At 36.5% G+C, this 16,148-nt stretch overlaps 1 protein-coding gene across 4 annotated transcripts in view; it reads right to left on the bottom strand.

Annotated features, from left to right (window-relative positions):
• C17H4orf33 (chromosome 17 C4orf33 homolog) overlaps positions 1–16,148 on the bottom strand; it is a 94,976-nt gene that overhangs the window by 30,714 nt on the left and 48,114 nt on the right. For all 4 annotated transcript variants that reach the window (XR_011249899.1, XM_069557526.1, XM_069557527.1 and 1 more), the window contains one exon: positions 15,670–15,726. Coding sequence is in view for 3 of the 4 variants with exons in the window: in XM_069557526.1 (XP_069413627.1) it covers positions 15,670–15,726 (57 nt within the window). In the remaining variant the exon portion in view is untranslated. The remainder of the gene's footprint in view (positions 1–15,669; positions 15,727–16,148) is intronic.

Raw genomic sequence — 16,148 nt, forward strand, 5'->3', positions numbered from 1 at the left:
GAAATACTCTTTGACATCACTCTAATCTTTGAATTGAGGCAAACTGAAGCATGCCAGCTAGTTCACCTCTGATCTTTTGAAGTATCTGAGTCAACAATTCTTTCTGCTCAAATTTCCCTGAGTTGTATTTCTTTCAGTTATACATAAAAGAATTTTGCTGAACAGGAGACTTTCAATTTACTTAGTCACAGAATATCTACAGGCACAGTATAAATTATGAATCAAAATATATAAAGTCTTATAAATACTCAAGATTTTCAACTTTGGACACAATTTTTTTTGGCTTACTGTTTTTAATATTTTATGCATTTATATGATTAAAACTGCAAAACATATCGGCTTTACTCATTGAACTATTCTCGCTGAGATGCAAATATCCACACAATAAGAGTGAAGAAAATAAGTGAGTCATTTTGAAGAAATTATCTTAGCAACTCAAGTTAATATAATTTTTAAGTTATCAACAGAAGCAGCATCGAGATTAAAGAGCATGGACTTTAAAATCAGACTGTTCAGATTCAAGTTTAGCCTCTGTTACTGACTAGCTGTGAAACCTTGGTCAAGTTATTCAATAGATATATGGCTTCCTTTGTGGCTCCGTTGGTAAAGAATCTGCCTGCAGTGCGGGAGACCTGGGTTCAATCCCTGGGTTGGGAAGATCCTCTGGGAAAGGAAAGGCTACCCACTCCAGTATTCTGGCCTGGAGAATTCCACAGACTATAGTCCGTGGGACACAAAGAGTTGGACATGACTGAGCAACTTTCACTTTCACTTTCCTCACCTGTAAAATGGATTATGGTAGGGCTAAAGGATTTAACATGGGAAAAGTACTCAGGATAGCATCTGACACAACTTAAGCATTATAGTTTTGTTAGTCATTATTGTTGCTGTTATTGTCTATAACAACTGATGTGGCAATTGGCAGATCTTAGGTTTCACCAGCATGACTTGGAAACAGCAAGACAGTTCTTTAAAATGCCTCATTGATTGGCTTATTTCATCATCTCACACTTTGCTTCAGTGAAAAAAATAAGGATCAGAACTGCCCATCAGATGCACAAAAGAAAAGGTGCACACATCCAAACTGATGAAGCATTTTAGCAATGTTAGTGATGCTAAAGCCAAGAGTCGCATGGCAGGTTCCATCTAGTAGAGTAGGTTCCCTCTACTGCTTGCCCATTTTCCTCTAAGCAAAAGGAAGCAATGGCGAGCAAATTACCTGACTGGGAGTATGGGACTTGAGACAGAAAGAACCTAATGCTGTTTGCTTCTGCTGATTTTCTATGACAAGATGATAATACACTCCAAAAAGAAAAAATTATGCACTATGACTCTAGAGAAATCATGCTCAAATATTTAGAACGCCAGGCATACACTGTGACTATGAGAAGCATTCTGAATATAAACAGTTAAATTCAAAATTATAAAAATACACTATAAGCAAAAATCCTCAAAGCAAAAACAAACAAACAAAAAAAACCAACCTGCTGGTAATATTTAGCTACTTATATATCTGATTATATACATCCAAAGGTGAACAGTGACTTCACCTGGGTAGCAGTATTACAGTTGATTTTTATTTGTATATGTGCTTTATATTATTTCCTAAGAGTGTTTAATGTATATGCTTTCTTTTTATTATCAAATGAGAAAGACACACAAAATGTGATTTAAAAAAAAAATTACAGGTTCAGTGACTCAGCCAATCCTACTGAATTTGCTAACTTGTTACAACTAAGAAAATCATAAAACAAGACTTGAGATAAGAGGACAAACATGAATAAGCACTTTAAGGAACAACTTTTACCGAAAGAAAGAGAGAAAAATCTGTGGATGAGGTTATTCTGAGGAGTTGAAGTACATCCTTAGATGACTGGCTGTCATAGAAAAAATCCAGTACAGCCTTTTTACCAGGAAGAATGTGAAGTTATTTAAATAGACTGAATGTGGTTAAGTGTTTTTTAAGTGTAGTAAAATTGTATTTTACAATCCAAAATGACTATCTAAAGAATTCTTTCTTTCTTTCTTTAAAGTTATCTCCATGTAATGCATCTCTTAAACCATACTGCTTGACTGAGCATCTTTACAGATATCAACATTGTTTGTCCAGTATAGTAAGGGCCAGAAGAATTCCTATACTCTTGCATAGACTTTGTGTAGAAATGGTAATGCCCTGGATGGAGTTAAATAGATGGCTTTAAATTTTAAAAGTTTGAAACAAATACTTTGGAACTCAGTACTTCAGAACTCATCTCATTAGGAAATTATCTTCTAAACTTTACTTGTTAAATAAAGATGAAGTCTATAAAGTGTAAGGGGTGTGTGTGTATACAGAAGTTACTTAGCAGAGTTGAATTAGAGTTATAAATACCCTAAAAAATTGGGTATCATAAGTACACCAGAAGCTCTCTATAATTTTGAGACCTGTGAGACTAGTTTCACAATGTGATTAGTCTATCTACTTTAGTGCTTCTAACTTGGTATGGTGTCTACAATAACAAATATGGCTGGGACTCAAACACAGTTTGCAAACCAAATAGAATGTCTGACACATTAATGATTTTTTAAAACTATTTGGAAAGCTAACCTAAAGTAGCAATCAGCCTGTGTGGACTAAAAGAGAACTTATAGGCAGAGTTCCACCTCCAGACACTGTTTAACCTTGCTGTTCAAAAAAAAAATCAACAACTGCAAATAAAAAACAATCATCATATTGAGAAATTTAATCCAAAGAGTCAAGAAAGTAAACATTTATAAAAAAATTACATCCTGAAGAATGGACATCTAGTACCTTATATACTAATAACAACAACGGCAACTACTATTTATTGAGTACCTACTATGTCCCCAACACTGTTCTAAAAACTACCTATAAAATTAAAGTTTATATTCAGCATTACTTTAAACTATTTTAGAAAATTCAGTGTAACATTCTCAAGACTTGTGAACATTAAATGTTAAAGTAATTTATCTTTTGTCCATACAAAATATTCTGTTTCAATTGTTTCCCAAAGTAATTTCACTGGAAAACTCATTCTATAGCATTACTATAGTTGAAAGTGAAAGTATTAGTCGCTCAGTTGTATCCAACTCTTTGCGACCTCAGATGGTAGGTACTAAATACGGGCTTCTCTGATGGCTCAGCAGGTAAAGAACCTGCCTGCAATGCAGGATGCACAGGAGATGTGGATTTGATCCCTGGGTTAGGAAGATCCCCTGGAGGCAGAAATGGCAACCCACTTCAGCATTCCTGCCTGAAAAATCCCACAGACAGAGGAGCTTGATGGACTATAGTCTACAGGGTTGCAAAGAGTTGGACACAACTGAGTGACTAAGCACAAGTTCAGAACAGTATTTGACTTCAAACTGCACCTAAACCACTTTTGCGACCTTGGACAAAACTGTCAAATGCCTTATGCTTCAGTTTCCTAATATGTCAAACAGAGGTAAAGACAGTATCTATGTCATAGGACTAATAGGAGAAATTTTTAGAACCGTGAAAGAAAGGCAATGCAAAAGAATGCTCAAACTACCGCACAATTGCACTCATCTCACACGCTAGTAAAGTAATGCGCAAAATTCTCCAAGCCAGGCTTCAGCAATACGTGAACCATGAACTTCCTGATGTTCAAGGTGGTTTTAGAAAAGGCAGAGGAACCAGAGATCAAATTGCCAACATCCTCTGGATCATGGAAAAAGCAAGAGAGTTCTAGAAAAACATCTATTTCTGCTTTATTGACTATGCCAAAGCCTTTGACTGTGTGGATCACAATAAACTGGAAAATTCTGAAAGACAGGGGAATACCAGAACACCTAACCTGCCTCTTGAGAAATCTGTATGCAGGTCAGGAAGCAGCAGTTTGAACTAGACATGCAACAACAGACTGGTTCCAAATAGGAAAAGGAGTACATCAAGGCTGTATATTGTCACCCTGCTTATTTAACTTCTATGCAGAGTACATCATGAGAAACGCTGGACTGGAAGAAACACAAGCTGGAATCAAGATTGTCAGGAGAAATATCAATGACCTCAGATATGCAGATGATACCACGCTTATGGCAGAAAGTGAAGAGGAGCTAAAAATCCTCTTGATGAAAGTGAAAGCGGAGAGTGACAAAGTTGGCTTAAAGCTCAACATTCAGAAAACGAACATCATGGCATCCGGTCCCATCACTCCATGAGAAATAGATGGGGAAACAGTGGAAACAGTGTCAGACTTTATTTTTTGGGGCTCCAAAATCACTGCAGATGGTAACTGCAGCCATGAAATTAAAAGATGCTTACTCCTTGGAGGAAAAGTTATGACCAACCTAGATAGCATATTCAAAAGCAGAGACATTACTTTGCCGACTAAGGTCCATCTAGTCAAGGCTATGGTTTTTCCAATAGTCATGTATGGATGTGAGAGTTGGACTGTGAAGAAGGCTGAGTGCTGAAGAACTGCTGCTTTTGAACTGTGGTGTTGGAGAAGACTCTTGAGAGTCCCTTGGACTGCAAGGAGATCCAACCAGTCCATTCTGAAGGAGATCAACCCTGGGATTTCTTTGGAAGGAATGATGCTAAAGCTGAAACTTCAGTACTTTGGCCACCTCGTGCAAAGAGTTGACTCATTGGAGAAGACTTTGATGCTGGGAGGGATTGGGGGCAGGAGGAGAAGGGGATGACCGAGGATGAGATGGCTGGATGGCATGACTGACTCGATGGACGTGAGTCTGAGTGAACTTCGGGAGTTGGTGATGGACAGGGAGGCCTGGCGTGCTGCGATTCATGGGGTCGCAAAGAGTCGGACACGACTGAGTGACTGAACTGAACTGAACTGATGTCATAGGACTAATATGAGAAATTTTTAGAATAGTGTTGGGGACATAGTAGGTACTCAATAAATAGTAGTTGCCATTGTTGTTATTAGTATATATATATCATATATATTTATGCATATACATATATGTATATATGAGTATAAAATATGTTTGAGTATGTCAGGTTAGTAATATGAAACAAATTTATCTTCTGAAGGATTTGGGAATTATGAAGAAGCACAAGCTGGAATCAAGATTGTCGGGAGAAATATCAATAACCTCAGATATGCAGATGACACCACCCTTATGGCAGAAAGTGAAGAGGAACTAAGAAGCCTCTTGATGAAAGTGAAGGAGGAGAGTGAAAAAGTTGGCTTAACGTTTCTGAATGTTGAAAGCTCAACATTCAGAAAACGAAGATCATGGCATCTGGTCCCATCACTTCATGGGAAATAGATGGGGAAACAGTGGAAACAGTGGCAGACTTTACTTTTTAGGGCTCCAAAATCACTGCAGATGGTGATTGCAGCTATGAAACTAAAGGATGCTTACTTCTTGGAAGGAAAGTTATGACCAACCTAGATAGTATATTTGCCTGGAAAATCCCATGGACGGAGGAGCCAGGTAGCCTGCAGTCCATGGGGTCGCGAAGTCAGACACGACTGAGCGACTTCCCTTTCACTTTTCACTTTCATGCATTGGAGAAGGAAATGGCAAACCACTCCAGTGTTCTCTCCTGGAGAATCCCAGGGACGGGGGACCCTGGTGGGCTGCCGTCTATGGGGTTGCACAGAGTCGGATACGATTGAAGCAACTTAGCAGCAGCAGCAGATAGTATATTCAAAAGCAGAGACATTACTTTGCCAACAAATATCCGTCTAGTCAAGGCTATGGTTTTTCCAGTGGTCATGTATGGATGCAAGAGTTGGACTGTAAAGAAAGCTGAGTGCCGAAGAATTGATGCTTTTGAACTGTGGTGTTGGAGAAGACCCTTGAGAGTCCCTTGGACTGGAAGGAGTTCCATCCAGTCCATTCTAAAGGAAATCAGTCCTGGGTATTCTTTGGAAGGACTGATGCTAAAGCTGAAACTCCAATACTTTGGCCACCTCATGTGAAGAGTTGACTCGCTGGAAAAGACTCTGATGCTGGGACGGATTGGAGGCAGGAGAAGAAGGGGACAACAAAGGATGAGATGGCTGGATGGCATCACCGACTCCATGGACATGAGTTTGAGTAAACTTCGGGAGTTGGTGATGGACAGGGAGGTTTGGTGTGCTGCGATTCATGGGGTCACAAAGAGTCGGACACGACTGAGCAACTGAACTGAACTGAATATGCTAATATTCATAGTGACTTTCCAAGGGACCATTAGAGTTTGCAGTGTTTTCCAAACTTATCTCACTAGAAGCTTTTTTTTCCCCCTCAGCTATTTTTCAAAATTAATATCAGTGAACAGACTTGAGGGATGTAAGTAAATAAAGAGAGAATTTCAAAAAGAATTTTTATAAATACAAACTAATTCATCTACTATAATCAATCTAGTAAGGAATGCTAAAAAGTCTAGTTCTAAAATTAGATAACCTGGCCTTTGAGTACCAGATCCATTACTTATGCCCAAAGTGATCACAGGCAAGATAATGAACTTCTCTGAGTGTCTGCTTCCTCACATGTAAAATGGTGATAGCAATCATAACTATCTCATAGAACTGCAGTGAGGATTAAATAGATTGATACTTGTAAAGTGCTTGCCAGAATGCTGTCAAGGAGGGGAAAGAGATTCTGCTCAGGGCATCCTGTACACTGGAGCGTCTCCAATCTTCCACCTCCACCCCAATAAGGCTGTGACCTTCTGATGCCACATAAGACTTGAGAAGCAGGAGAATTCAGATGTCTCCAAATATTTCTAGTTAAAGACACATTATTGCTAGTATATGCTTGCCTGGTGGCTCAGACAGTAAAGAATCTGCCTGCAGTGTAGAAGACAAGGGTTCAATCCCTAGGTCAGGAAGATCCCCTGGAAAAGAGAATGGCAACCCACTCCAGTACTCTTGACTGGAGAATCCCATGAACAGAGGAGCCTGGGGGGCTATAGTCCATGGGGTCACAAAGAGCTAGACACGACTCAGTGACGTTCACATTGCTACTAACAGCTCTTGAGGGCTAACATAAATCCTAATTATAAAAGGCCACAGCATAACAAAATCATTCATCTTCTCAGGGCCTTCATAACTCACCCCCTGCTGGGATTATGTCTCTGCCAAGACTTCAGGGGCCAAAGGAAGTTGCTTGGAGAGATCTTGTATCTTCTCCTACTCTGTGTGCACTTGCTTCTGCTGAATTTCTCTATTCTTTGTTCTTGCAAATTTGGAAATTAACATAATTTATTATAATGCAGTTTGAGTGGAACAGAGGAGGGGAGTTCTTTCTATTTGTAGCTAAATAGAAATACAATAGCAAAACAGTTCCTCAACATTAGCACAAAATGAATATTGTTGGTTGATTTTTGGTTACTGGCTAAGTCATGTCTGACTCTTTTGTGACCCCATGAACTGTAGCCTGCCAGGCTCCTCTGTTCATGGCATTCTCCAGGCAAGAATACTAGAGTAGGTTGCCATGTCCTTCTCAGGGGACCTTACCTACCCAGGGATCAAACTCATGTCTCCTGCATTGGCTGGCAGGTTCTTTACCAACTAAGTCACCAGGGGAACCCAAAATGAATATTAACTGTTAGCTGCCATTCTGATTGGAAACCTAATGCAAAGAGCTGACTCATTAGAAAAGACCCTGATACTGGGAAAGATTGAAGGCAAAAGGAGAAGAAGGCGACAGAGGATGAGATGGTTGGATGGCATCACTAACTCAATGGACATGAATTTGAACAAACTCTAGGAGAGAGTAGAGGACAGAGAGGCCTGGCGTGTTATGGTCCAAGGGGTCGCAAAGAGTCAGATATGTTAGCAACTGAACAACAACATCATTCCCATTCAGAGTTAGACCCAAGGTTTATGGAGCTAGAAATGTATATATTTTGACAGGACCCTGTCTGAAAAAAATTTCAAAATTATGAAAACAAAATTAGACATGGACTCAGTGAAGAGATCCATGCAAGTAAGAGGCTAAAATTTCATTAGCTGTACAGTAAATCCACTCAGGGGACAGAAAATACACATTCTTGCCTCTTTATTTTTTTATTTGTTTGTTTGTTTTAAATTTTATTTGTTTTAAATATGACAAGGGAAACAAGACATTATCTAAGAATTTAAACAGCAGTAAAAAACATTAGAAAAAATCAAAATTCAATTTGGGGTTATGTAAATGCCATGAAGCAGTATATAATAAATTTCTAAATGAATGGCACAGCAACATACATTATGGAAGTTCAAAGGGTAGAGTAATCACCATGAACGGGATTATCTTAGAAGGCTTCACCGAGGAGGCATTATTTTGGTAGGGTTGAAAAGGAAAGATTTGGGTAAGCAGAAAGAAAGGAAAATCCTATGTTGTCAAAGGTTCAGCTCATTTAAGTTAAAATGAGCAGACCTGCTTGGTTGAGGCAGAGGTTTCTGGAAGAATAGTAATTGAACAGTTTGCAGAGCAGCCAATCAAAGGCCTTGAGCAGCAGTCTAACAATTTTGGGCTTAGTTTTGCAAGCAAAATGGAGCTATTAATCTTTTTTGGAAAAAAAAAAATAGAGTAACATAATCAAAGTGGTGTTTTAGGATCACCAGCTGGGTCATTGTATGTGGGATAAGCAGGATCAGAGAGACCCTAGGAGCAGAAACACCAGTGGAAAGCAGGCTGTAATGGTCCAGACAGTCCTCAAGAATTCACGCTGAGGACAGGAATAAAGGAACATATTCTAGGGATACCCCAAAAATATGATTATAGGATTTGATAACTGTTTGTGGGGTAAAAAAATGAAGAGGTCAATGACAATATCAGGATCTCAAGGCTGGTAACTTGGAGAGTAACACAAACTGGAAAGTCAGAAATAAAAGTGATTGTGTATGAGGACGATCAAATCTGGACAAGTTCAGATTTAGGCATGGGAAGTCTGGGGTAAAGAAAGGACATATTCAGGTTTCCATGTTCACAACAAAGTTGTGAATATGGTTTCAAGACAGATTCTAGAGAAAGAATTTCTGCTCTTTTAAATTCTAAACAGTTGAAGAAATGAATTTTTTAAACAGGACAATAGCATATCTCAAAAGGTTCCAAACTTGGAGTCAAGAGGCCTCAGACGTAGACACAGATATGTTCAAGAGTAGTCAGGCTTTTAGATTCCTACAGGTAGAGTTCCAATACACTATGATTCAATGAAAAATCATTTTGTTTTCCATAACTTATTCAATGAAATGTCTAAATTTAAAAATCATAAAATATCTGGATGAAAAATCTTTCTCAAAATATACAGCTATGTTTTCTTAGAAATAAGGGTAACAATACCTCTAAAATTTTTTAAAGGTATAATTTTATAGTTCTTAGAACGTAAAAAAAGATTCCCAGGTGGCTCAGTGGTAAATAATTAGCCTGCCAAGCTGGAGACACGGGATCAATCCCTGGGTCAGGAAGATCCTCTGAAGGGGGAAATGGCAACCCACTCCAGCATTCTTGCCAAGATAATCCCATGGCCAGAGGAGCCTGGCAGGTTACAATCCATAGGGTTGCAAAGAGTGGGACACAACTTAGTGAGTAAACAACAGCAGCAACAACAAAACTTAAACACTGTCAACTAAATTTAAGGATGCATGCTTTACAAATGCCACTCAACAACTGAATCAATTATCTATATTTACAAATCAATTATTTATATTTACTTCTTAAACTAACGTTTTCACGTGAATTGTTAGTACTGTTTCAGAAATAATTTTTAAGTGCCTATCAGATACAGACTGTTCAAAAAATTTCAGTTCTAGGTCACATAATTTTTGACTCCAGCTTTCCATGTCACTCAGGATGAATACTGTCAGGTCTTCGGAAACTCTGAGAGGATTAACAGAACTGTAAGAGAGCACTGCCATATATCATAGCACGTGCTCTCTATTTCTCTCAGCTTTGGCACTCAAAATAGAAAATTTTTCACCTTCAGACTCCCAGAGTCCATCAAAAGGTTGTCCATGCTGGGGGGAAATCATCAAAGTAAGGAACATTCAGGTCCCTCAGTATGTCTTGGACTTGAGAGTCACAGGTAAACTGTGCAGCACTGGGTAAATTGTGCCTCTTTGTGGTAATTCCATATTCCAGTGGTCAAAACAAGACAGAAGACCAAATCCCGTGATATAAGTAAAGCAATGTCTTTCTAGCCTCCTTGGTCTTTATCAAATTAAACTGAAATAACATTATTTTTACTAATAACCTCAAGGTAGTCAACACCCCCATTACATTTTAAGGAATTATACTAATTATAGTAAAATATTTTTGTGTGGTATTCACCCACAGCAAAATTTATACAAAAAATACTTTGAGGAATTGCTTTTTGTGACTCAACACACAGATACCTTTATTTATGTAGCATTTACAGTGTTTAAACATGTGAATTTGCTTTTATTCATTTGTTGGAGAAGAAAACTTTCCTTTATCCTTCTAGGTTCTTCTTATTGGTCTAATAATTAAATTGCCATGAGACAGATTAATAGGAGAAAAACAAATTTAACTTTTTACATATGGAAACCTCCTATACATGAGAGGTTCAAAGACTGAAAGGTAAAATGAAGTACAGATGCCATCCTCACCTAAGGACTGGATAGAAGCTTGGGGCTTCCAAGGATAGGAGGGTTATGCACAGGACAATATGAGGATAATCAGAAGTTTGATAATTAGATCTTTGCCCTGCCATATAGATAAAGCCACTTAGATAAAATTTACCTCTGGTAAAAACTCTTTTCTAGGAAAAATTCCTAATTCAAATGCTTATAGGTAGTTAAAGGAAAGGCAGTAGTTTCTCTTGAACCTACAGAGACTCAACTGGCCCCAGCTCAAAACAATCTCCATACAAAAGTGATACCTTCTGAGGAGGCTCATTCTGAACCCCTACGCATTCCATAAATAATTTTTGAGAGCATATTGTGTGTGCAGCTTCTCACTAGATTCTGCAGGAAAAAAAATTCAAAGTAGCAGATGTAACCCCTAACCTAAAAGAACATATAATCTTTATAATCACAAAGAAAGACAAAATGCACATCTAAAATCCAATGAACAGTTCGATGAAGCATACATTTAGAACCTGACTGGATAAGAGAAAAGTAATGGAAACATGGAGATAAATATAGGTTGTAGTAGTCAGAAAATGCCTCCTAACACTTGAGCTGCACAAGAAAGGAAAATATATATGTTAAATATAACTATCTTGGATAGTTTATTCTGGATGTTTGTTTTGTCTACTTCAATTTCAAGATTTTTGAGAACAGAAAATAATGACATTAATTAGTCAGCATTTATTTTACTATAATAAATGTATACTAAATGTATACTATATGTATATTATATGTATGTGGTGGTGGTTTAGTCTCTAAGTTATATTTGACTCTTGCAACCCTATGGACTATAGCCTGCCAGGCTCCTCTGTCTATGGGATTCTCCAAGCAAGAATTCTGGAGTGAGTTGTCATTTCCTTCTCCAATAATATATGTATCCCCCCCAAAATATCTTAGAGTGTTTCTCTTACCTGGGTATACATTAAATGTTTATTAAGTATTAATCAATTAATAATACAAACATATCTTGTGTAACCACCATCTGCTTTTCTGTGCTGATGTTAGAACTACAAAAAGAAGACATTTTCCTTGCCCATAGGTAACTCACAATCTAGTGGGAAAGAGAACTGTGAACAACACACAAGAAAACTGTGAAAGTGCTGTAACAGAAATATGGGAGCACAGAGTAGGGAGCCTCTAGTTCTGACGGTGGGAACTGAAAGAGTTGAGAGTGCCCGCAAAGTTCACAGACATTATTAATACAATCGAAAGACATGTAGGAACAGAAAAGGAAAGGCTACAAGGGTGATTATGAATGGAGAAAACTGCTTGAATGAAAGCACAGAGCACTGTGAAAGCTGAAAGAAGATGAGAGATGATATATAAAAGGAATGTAAGGTGCATGGTGGGTGGTAGGGGGATACAGTGAGAGAAATGTTGCTGATAGAAGTGGGTGCAGATCCTGGGGGCTAACATTAGAGTTTATGCTGAAGCCATTGGAAACCAATGTTACATTCTAAGCAGAGAATTTACTGACAAGGTTTATGTTTTAGAAGAATCACTCTGAAGAATATATAGAAGAACAAAAATACTTTTCAGAAATCTGAAGCCTTATTCAGAATTCATTTTTCTATTCCAATTTCCCCTAACTACACTGGTAAGTCTGTTTTCAAAGTTACAGTCTTTATTTCAGATGATTTTGTAAAATGTCTGTAAGAGAAAATGATCTTAAAGAATAGAATTGAACTGAATTCAGTAACGAGACTCTTTATTCCCTCTCTACAACATAATACTTCTTGAATCTCCTAGTGTTAGATACACTTTGCTGCTACCGCAGATACACTCCCGCCTTCTCAATTATTCATTCCCCATTATGTAAAGAAAATTAGCCAAAGTGATTCTGATGGAAGGAAAGAAAGCAAAATTTTGAGCCAGGCATAAATTAATCTAAGCATTGACTGCTATAGGTTTAAATAACCATTTAGAAAGCTACCTCATCATAAAAGAAAAAGAAATTTAACTGCACAAAAGTTTAAAACTCCATATATTCAGTGATATTATTGTTCTTCTGCTCCTAAATATTCTCAAACTATGTCTATCTCTGAGCTACTTTTGCTTAAAAAAAAGAGAAAAAATTTTAAATGTACTATGTTGAAGTTTCTTTTCTTCTTTTCTTATAAACAATGTTCTTTGTAATATCCCAAAATGGTCAAAGGCATTCTGGCCACTTGGAAATTTCAGTAAAAAATATCATCTTTAGTAAAAATTCAAAATTTCAAAATAATCATAATTTTGCAGGAAATTTTAGTTGTTTTGTTATATAGTTGACAAATATCAAATGCCAACAAGAAAATTTATGGAACAAAATAAAATGAATATGTGTGAACAAGAAGCACATATTTTTTATTCTGGTATTCAAACATTCTCCAGTATGAAACTTTTGAAGTGAGATATCTTTTTTGTTAAACCCACTTTGTATATACAGAAAAACTTAAATGCAAAACCAAAACAACACACCATACACTACGGTTTGAGGTGCCCTTATGCTCAACCGCTAATACAATTATGATGTAGCTCCCTTCCTAAAATAGCTTGATGTTTACCAAATTCTCAACTGTCTTCTTTCTATTGAATTTATGAAATTCCCATTTGATGCCAGCACTACAAAGAACAGAATTTGGACTGATGAGTTTTGTTTTAATTGGATTTCCACAAAGGAATATTATATTACCTGTGGTAACAAAGAGATGTAATTTGGCCAAAAATGCTATGACTCCTGAAAGGCAAAACTACATTATTCTAAACTGGAAGAAATAAACTTCTAAAAGTTAATAAAGAGCAAATAACACTTTTAACAGGCGTGTTTTATTGAGCCATATAAACTTCTCTTGTCAGATTTTTAAAAAGAAAAGTCTCTATAGGAAAATCACCAATGATTTTCATGTGACAAATAATAGGAAACCAAGCTACACTAAAGGTAGGGTGAGGCTGTATCAAGTTAGAAAATTTTATTTTTAGATTTTCTACTGATATCTATAAGGGTAAAGAGTTATAGAGAGTTAAACACAATTATGCTGAGCCAATGGAATCAATATAAATACATAGTCTGAATAAGCAGGCTACAAACACCTTACTGTATCATTGCTTCAATTACAGGGCTTAAAATTTTTGCCCAGCTCTTTCAGATAAGCACCTCTATTCTCTATCTTGCCTATGTAGACACAGTCCTAAAAGAAAGCCAACAATTAATGTAGGCTTCTACAGCCATTTTTTATCCCTCTAATAAGTACTTTTGAAGTTCCATTTTTTCAGATCCAATACTACTATTGAGTTATAATTTTTTTAAGATTTAACTGTAGAGGGGCAAAAAAGTCATAAAATCAAACTGACGTCATTCTCTTTGAAGAGGAATTAGTTTATATTTTATAGGGCACACAAAGTAGCAATAAAATAAAATTATCAGCTTTATTTAATAAGATATAAACAAAGCTAATATTTTATATGTGTGTTAAAATAATCAAGACTACTAATTTGAATTTGGGGAAATATGAATATATTTAGCTATTACCAAAATGCTGCTCTGTAGAATACAATGGTGAGGCTGTTTATAATCTGAATTTATTCATCTGAAATATAAATATATAACAATATATATATGTACATTACATACCAGGTAATTTAATAATCCTGTGTACGATCACAGACTTACCAGATTTAAATAAGACTTAAAGCATAGCATTTTTACTCCCATCAAGATAAAAAACAATATTTAATTTTATGTTTTAATTATACCTTACTTATAAATAAGAAATAGAAAAAACAGGAACTATAAGCTAAAAACTATATTGAGGTCTCCTACATACATTTCTAGCAATTAAAATAGTGATGAAGTAGATACAAATAATGTTATAGGAATAAAATAGAATCTGAATTTGGAAACCAGTTACAAGATCCTCACTGAGCTGTACAAAATTATAAAACCATGAAGCTTGTCCTACAGTAGAACAAGGTGATCTCTGAAATTACAAGGCAGTGAATTCAAAACCATAAAAAGGAAATATTACTTCATAACCTTTAGTTAACCTGTGGCTATAGTTCCACAGGAGGTCATAAAATCAAATTCTGAGGCTGGATTTAAAAGCTAGATAACTTTATAGCCACTCATAACATCAGGGTTCAAGCTCATTGCCTTCAACAGCTGGAATAGAAATCTTTGATCATTCACATTGGTAGACACTAGGTATAAAGGTAGGGAGAACCATGTGTTATTCCAAACATTAAATACTATTTTTTGGAGTCAAATGATACTGTTTACCACCTTGGTCTCCTTTCTAACATGTGTAGAGTGGTGAAGAACAATAGAAGCTGCAGGAAATTGCTCTCATTCGTCAGAGTTCATCATTCTCTTATGGAGTCTTCCTACCAATTTACAGACCCACATGCACAGTAAACCTACATTTGATAAGACACAGGCATCAGACGGATGCTAGTGTTCTCATTACCAGGCTACTTCATCTTGAGGGATCTTCTGTTTCTAAGCTAAAGCTTCACTTTTCTGGAATGCCTACCCTCCTACACAGTGCTTTAGCACCTTCCTATATCTATCATTTGCTCAAAAACTACATTTTACAATGTCTTACCTATATAAACATTTAAGTTGCTTTTTAAAATGCACTGTCATTTCATCACTATACATTATACATGCTTTTAAACTGCACCTTTGCTCATTCTGCCTCTATCATAGGAAAGCCATTCTCTGTCCCTTCCACATCAACTGTCCCTCTTAATTCCAGTTTCTTCATGAAGTGATTCCTGCTCTCCTCAGGTTAAAGTGACACTCCAAACCTACACTCCCTCTATGTCCAAAATATTGTACCTGTATTTCTAGTATTTATCCATTTTTACCTTATTTTAAATGATGCATAAATGAATCTTGCTCAACTCCCCTGTAGAATGTAAAAATTTTATAAGCAGTTACTGAACTTAAGTCATCCCTTGTATGTTTCTCAGCACTCTGTTTAGTGTCTTCAACGTGCCAACTGCTCAGTAAGCATTTGTGGCACAAAAGAATAATTACACGAATGAGGACTGTTATTTATCGGACAGTAATGCACATGAAGAATTATTTTGCCACATACCCATTTTTTATATACCAATATCTTATTATAATTCTTACCTCTCCTCTTCCAGTAGCAGTTGCTTTCCTTCTTGGTTGTTTTTGAAAATTTCAGTCCTTTAAAATAATAAAAAGAAAATTAATCTCTATAAAAATACAAAAGAAATACACTTTTTAGATCGAGTATGTACATGAAAATAAATACTTCAGTAAAAATAAAAAAGAATGCTGAGACTGTCATTATTTTAAACACAGTGTTGTGGTTGTTTCTGGGTAGAGTTGAATAAAACACCAAAAATATCATTTTGTTAACCTGCTTCTTCCATCTAGTGGCAAAAGGCAGTAAGAAACAATGTTCTAGAAAAACACTGTGATAAAATGGTTCTAAATGCTGTTTCAGGAATTACTTGATGGTGAGAGTCCAACATCCAAGGCTTAAGTTATCAGTATACAATAATTTTTTCAAAATAATTCTAGCAAATTGGTAGGGTTCAGCTCAGATAACTGCCAAAGTTATGTAAATTCATAAGCGTATTCGC

The sequence above is a fragment of the Ovis canadensis genome, chromosome 17 (assembly GCF_042477335.2).
Source record: "Ovis canadensis isolate MfBH-ARS-UI-01 breed Bighorn chromosome 17, ARS-UI_OviCan_v2, whole genome shotgun sequence".
Lineage (NCBI taxonomy): Eukaryota > Metazoa > Chordata > Mammalia > Artiodactyla > Bovidae > Ovis > Ovis canadensis.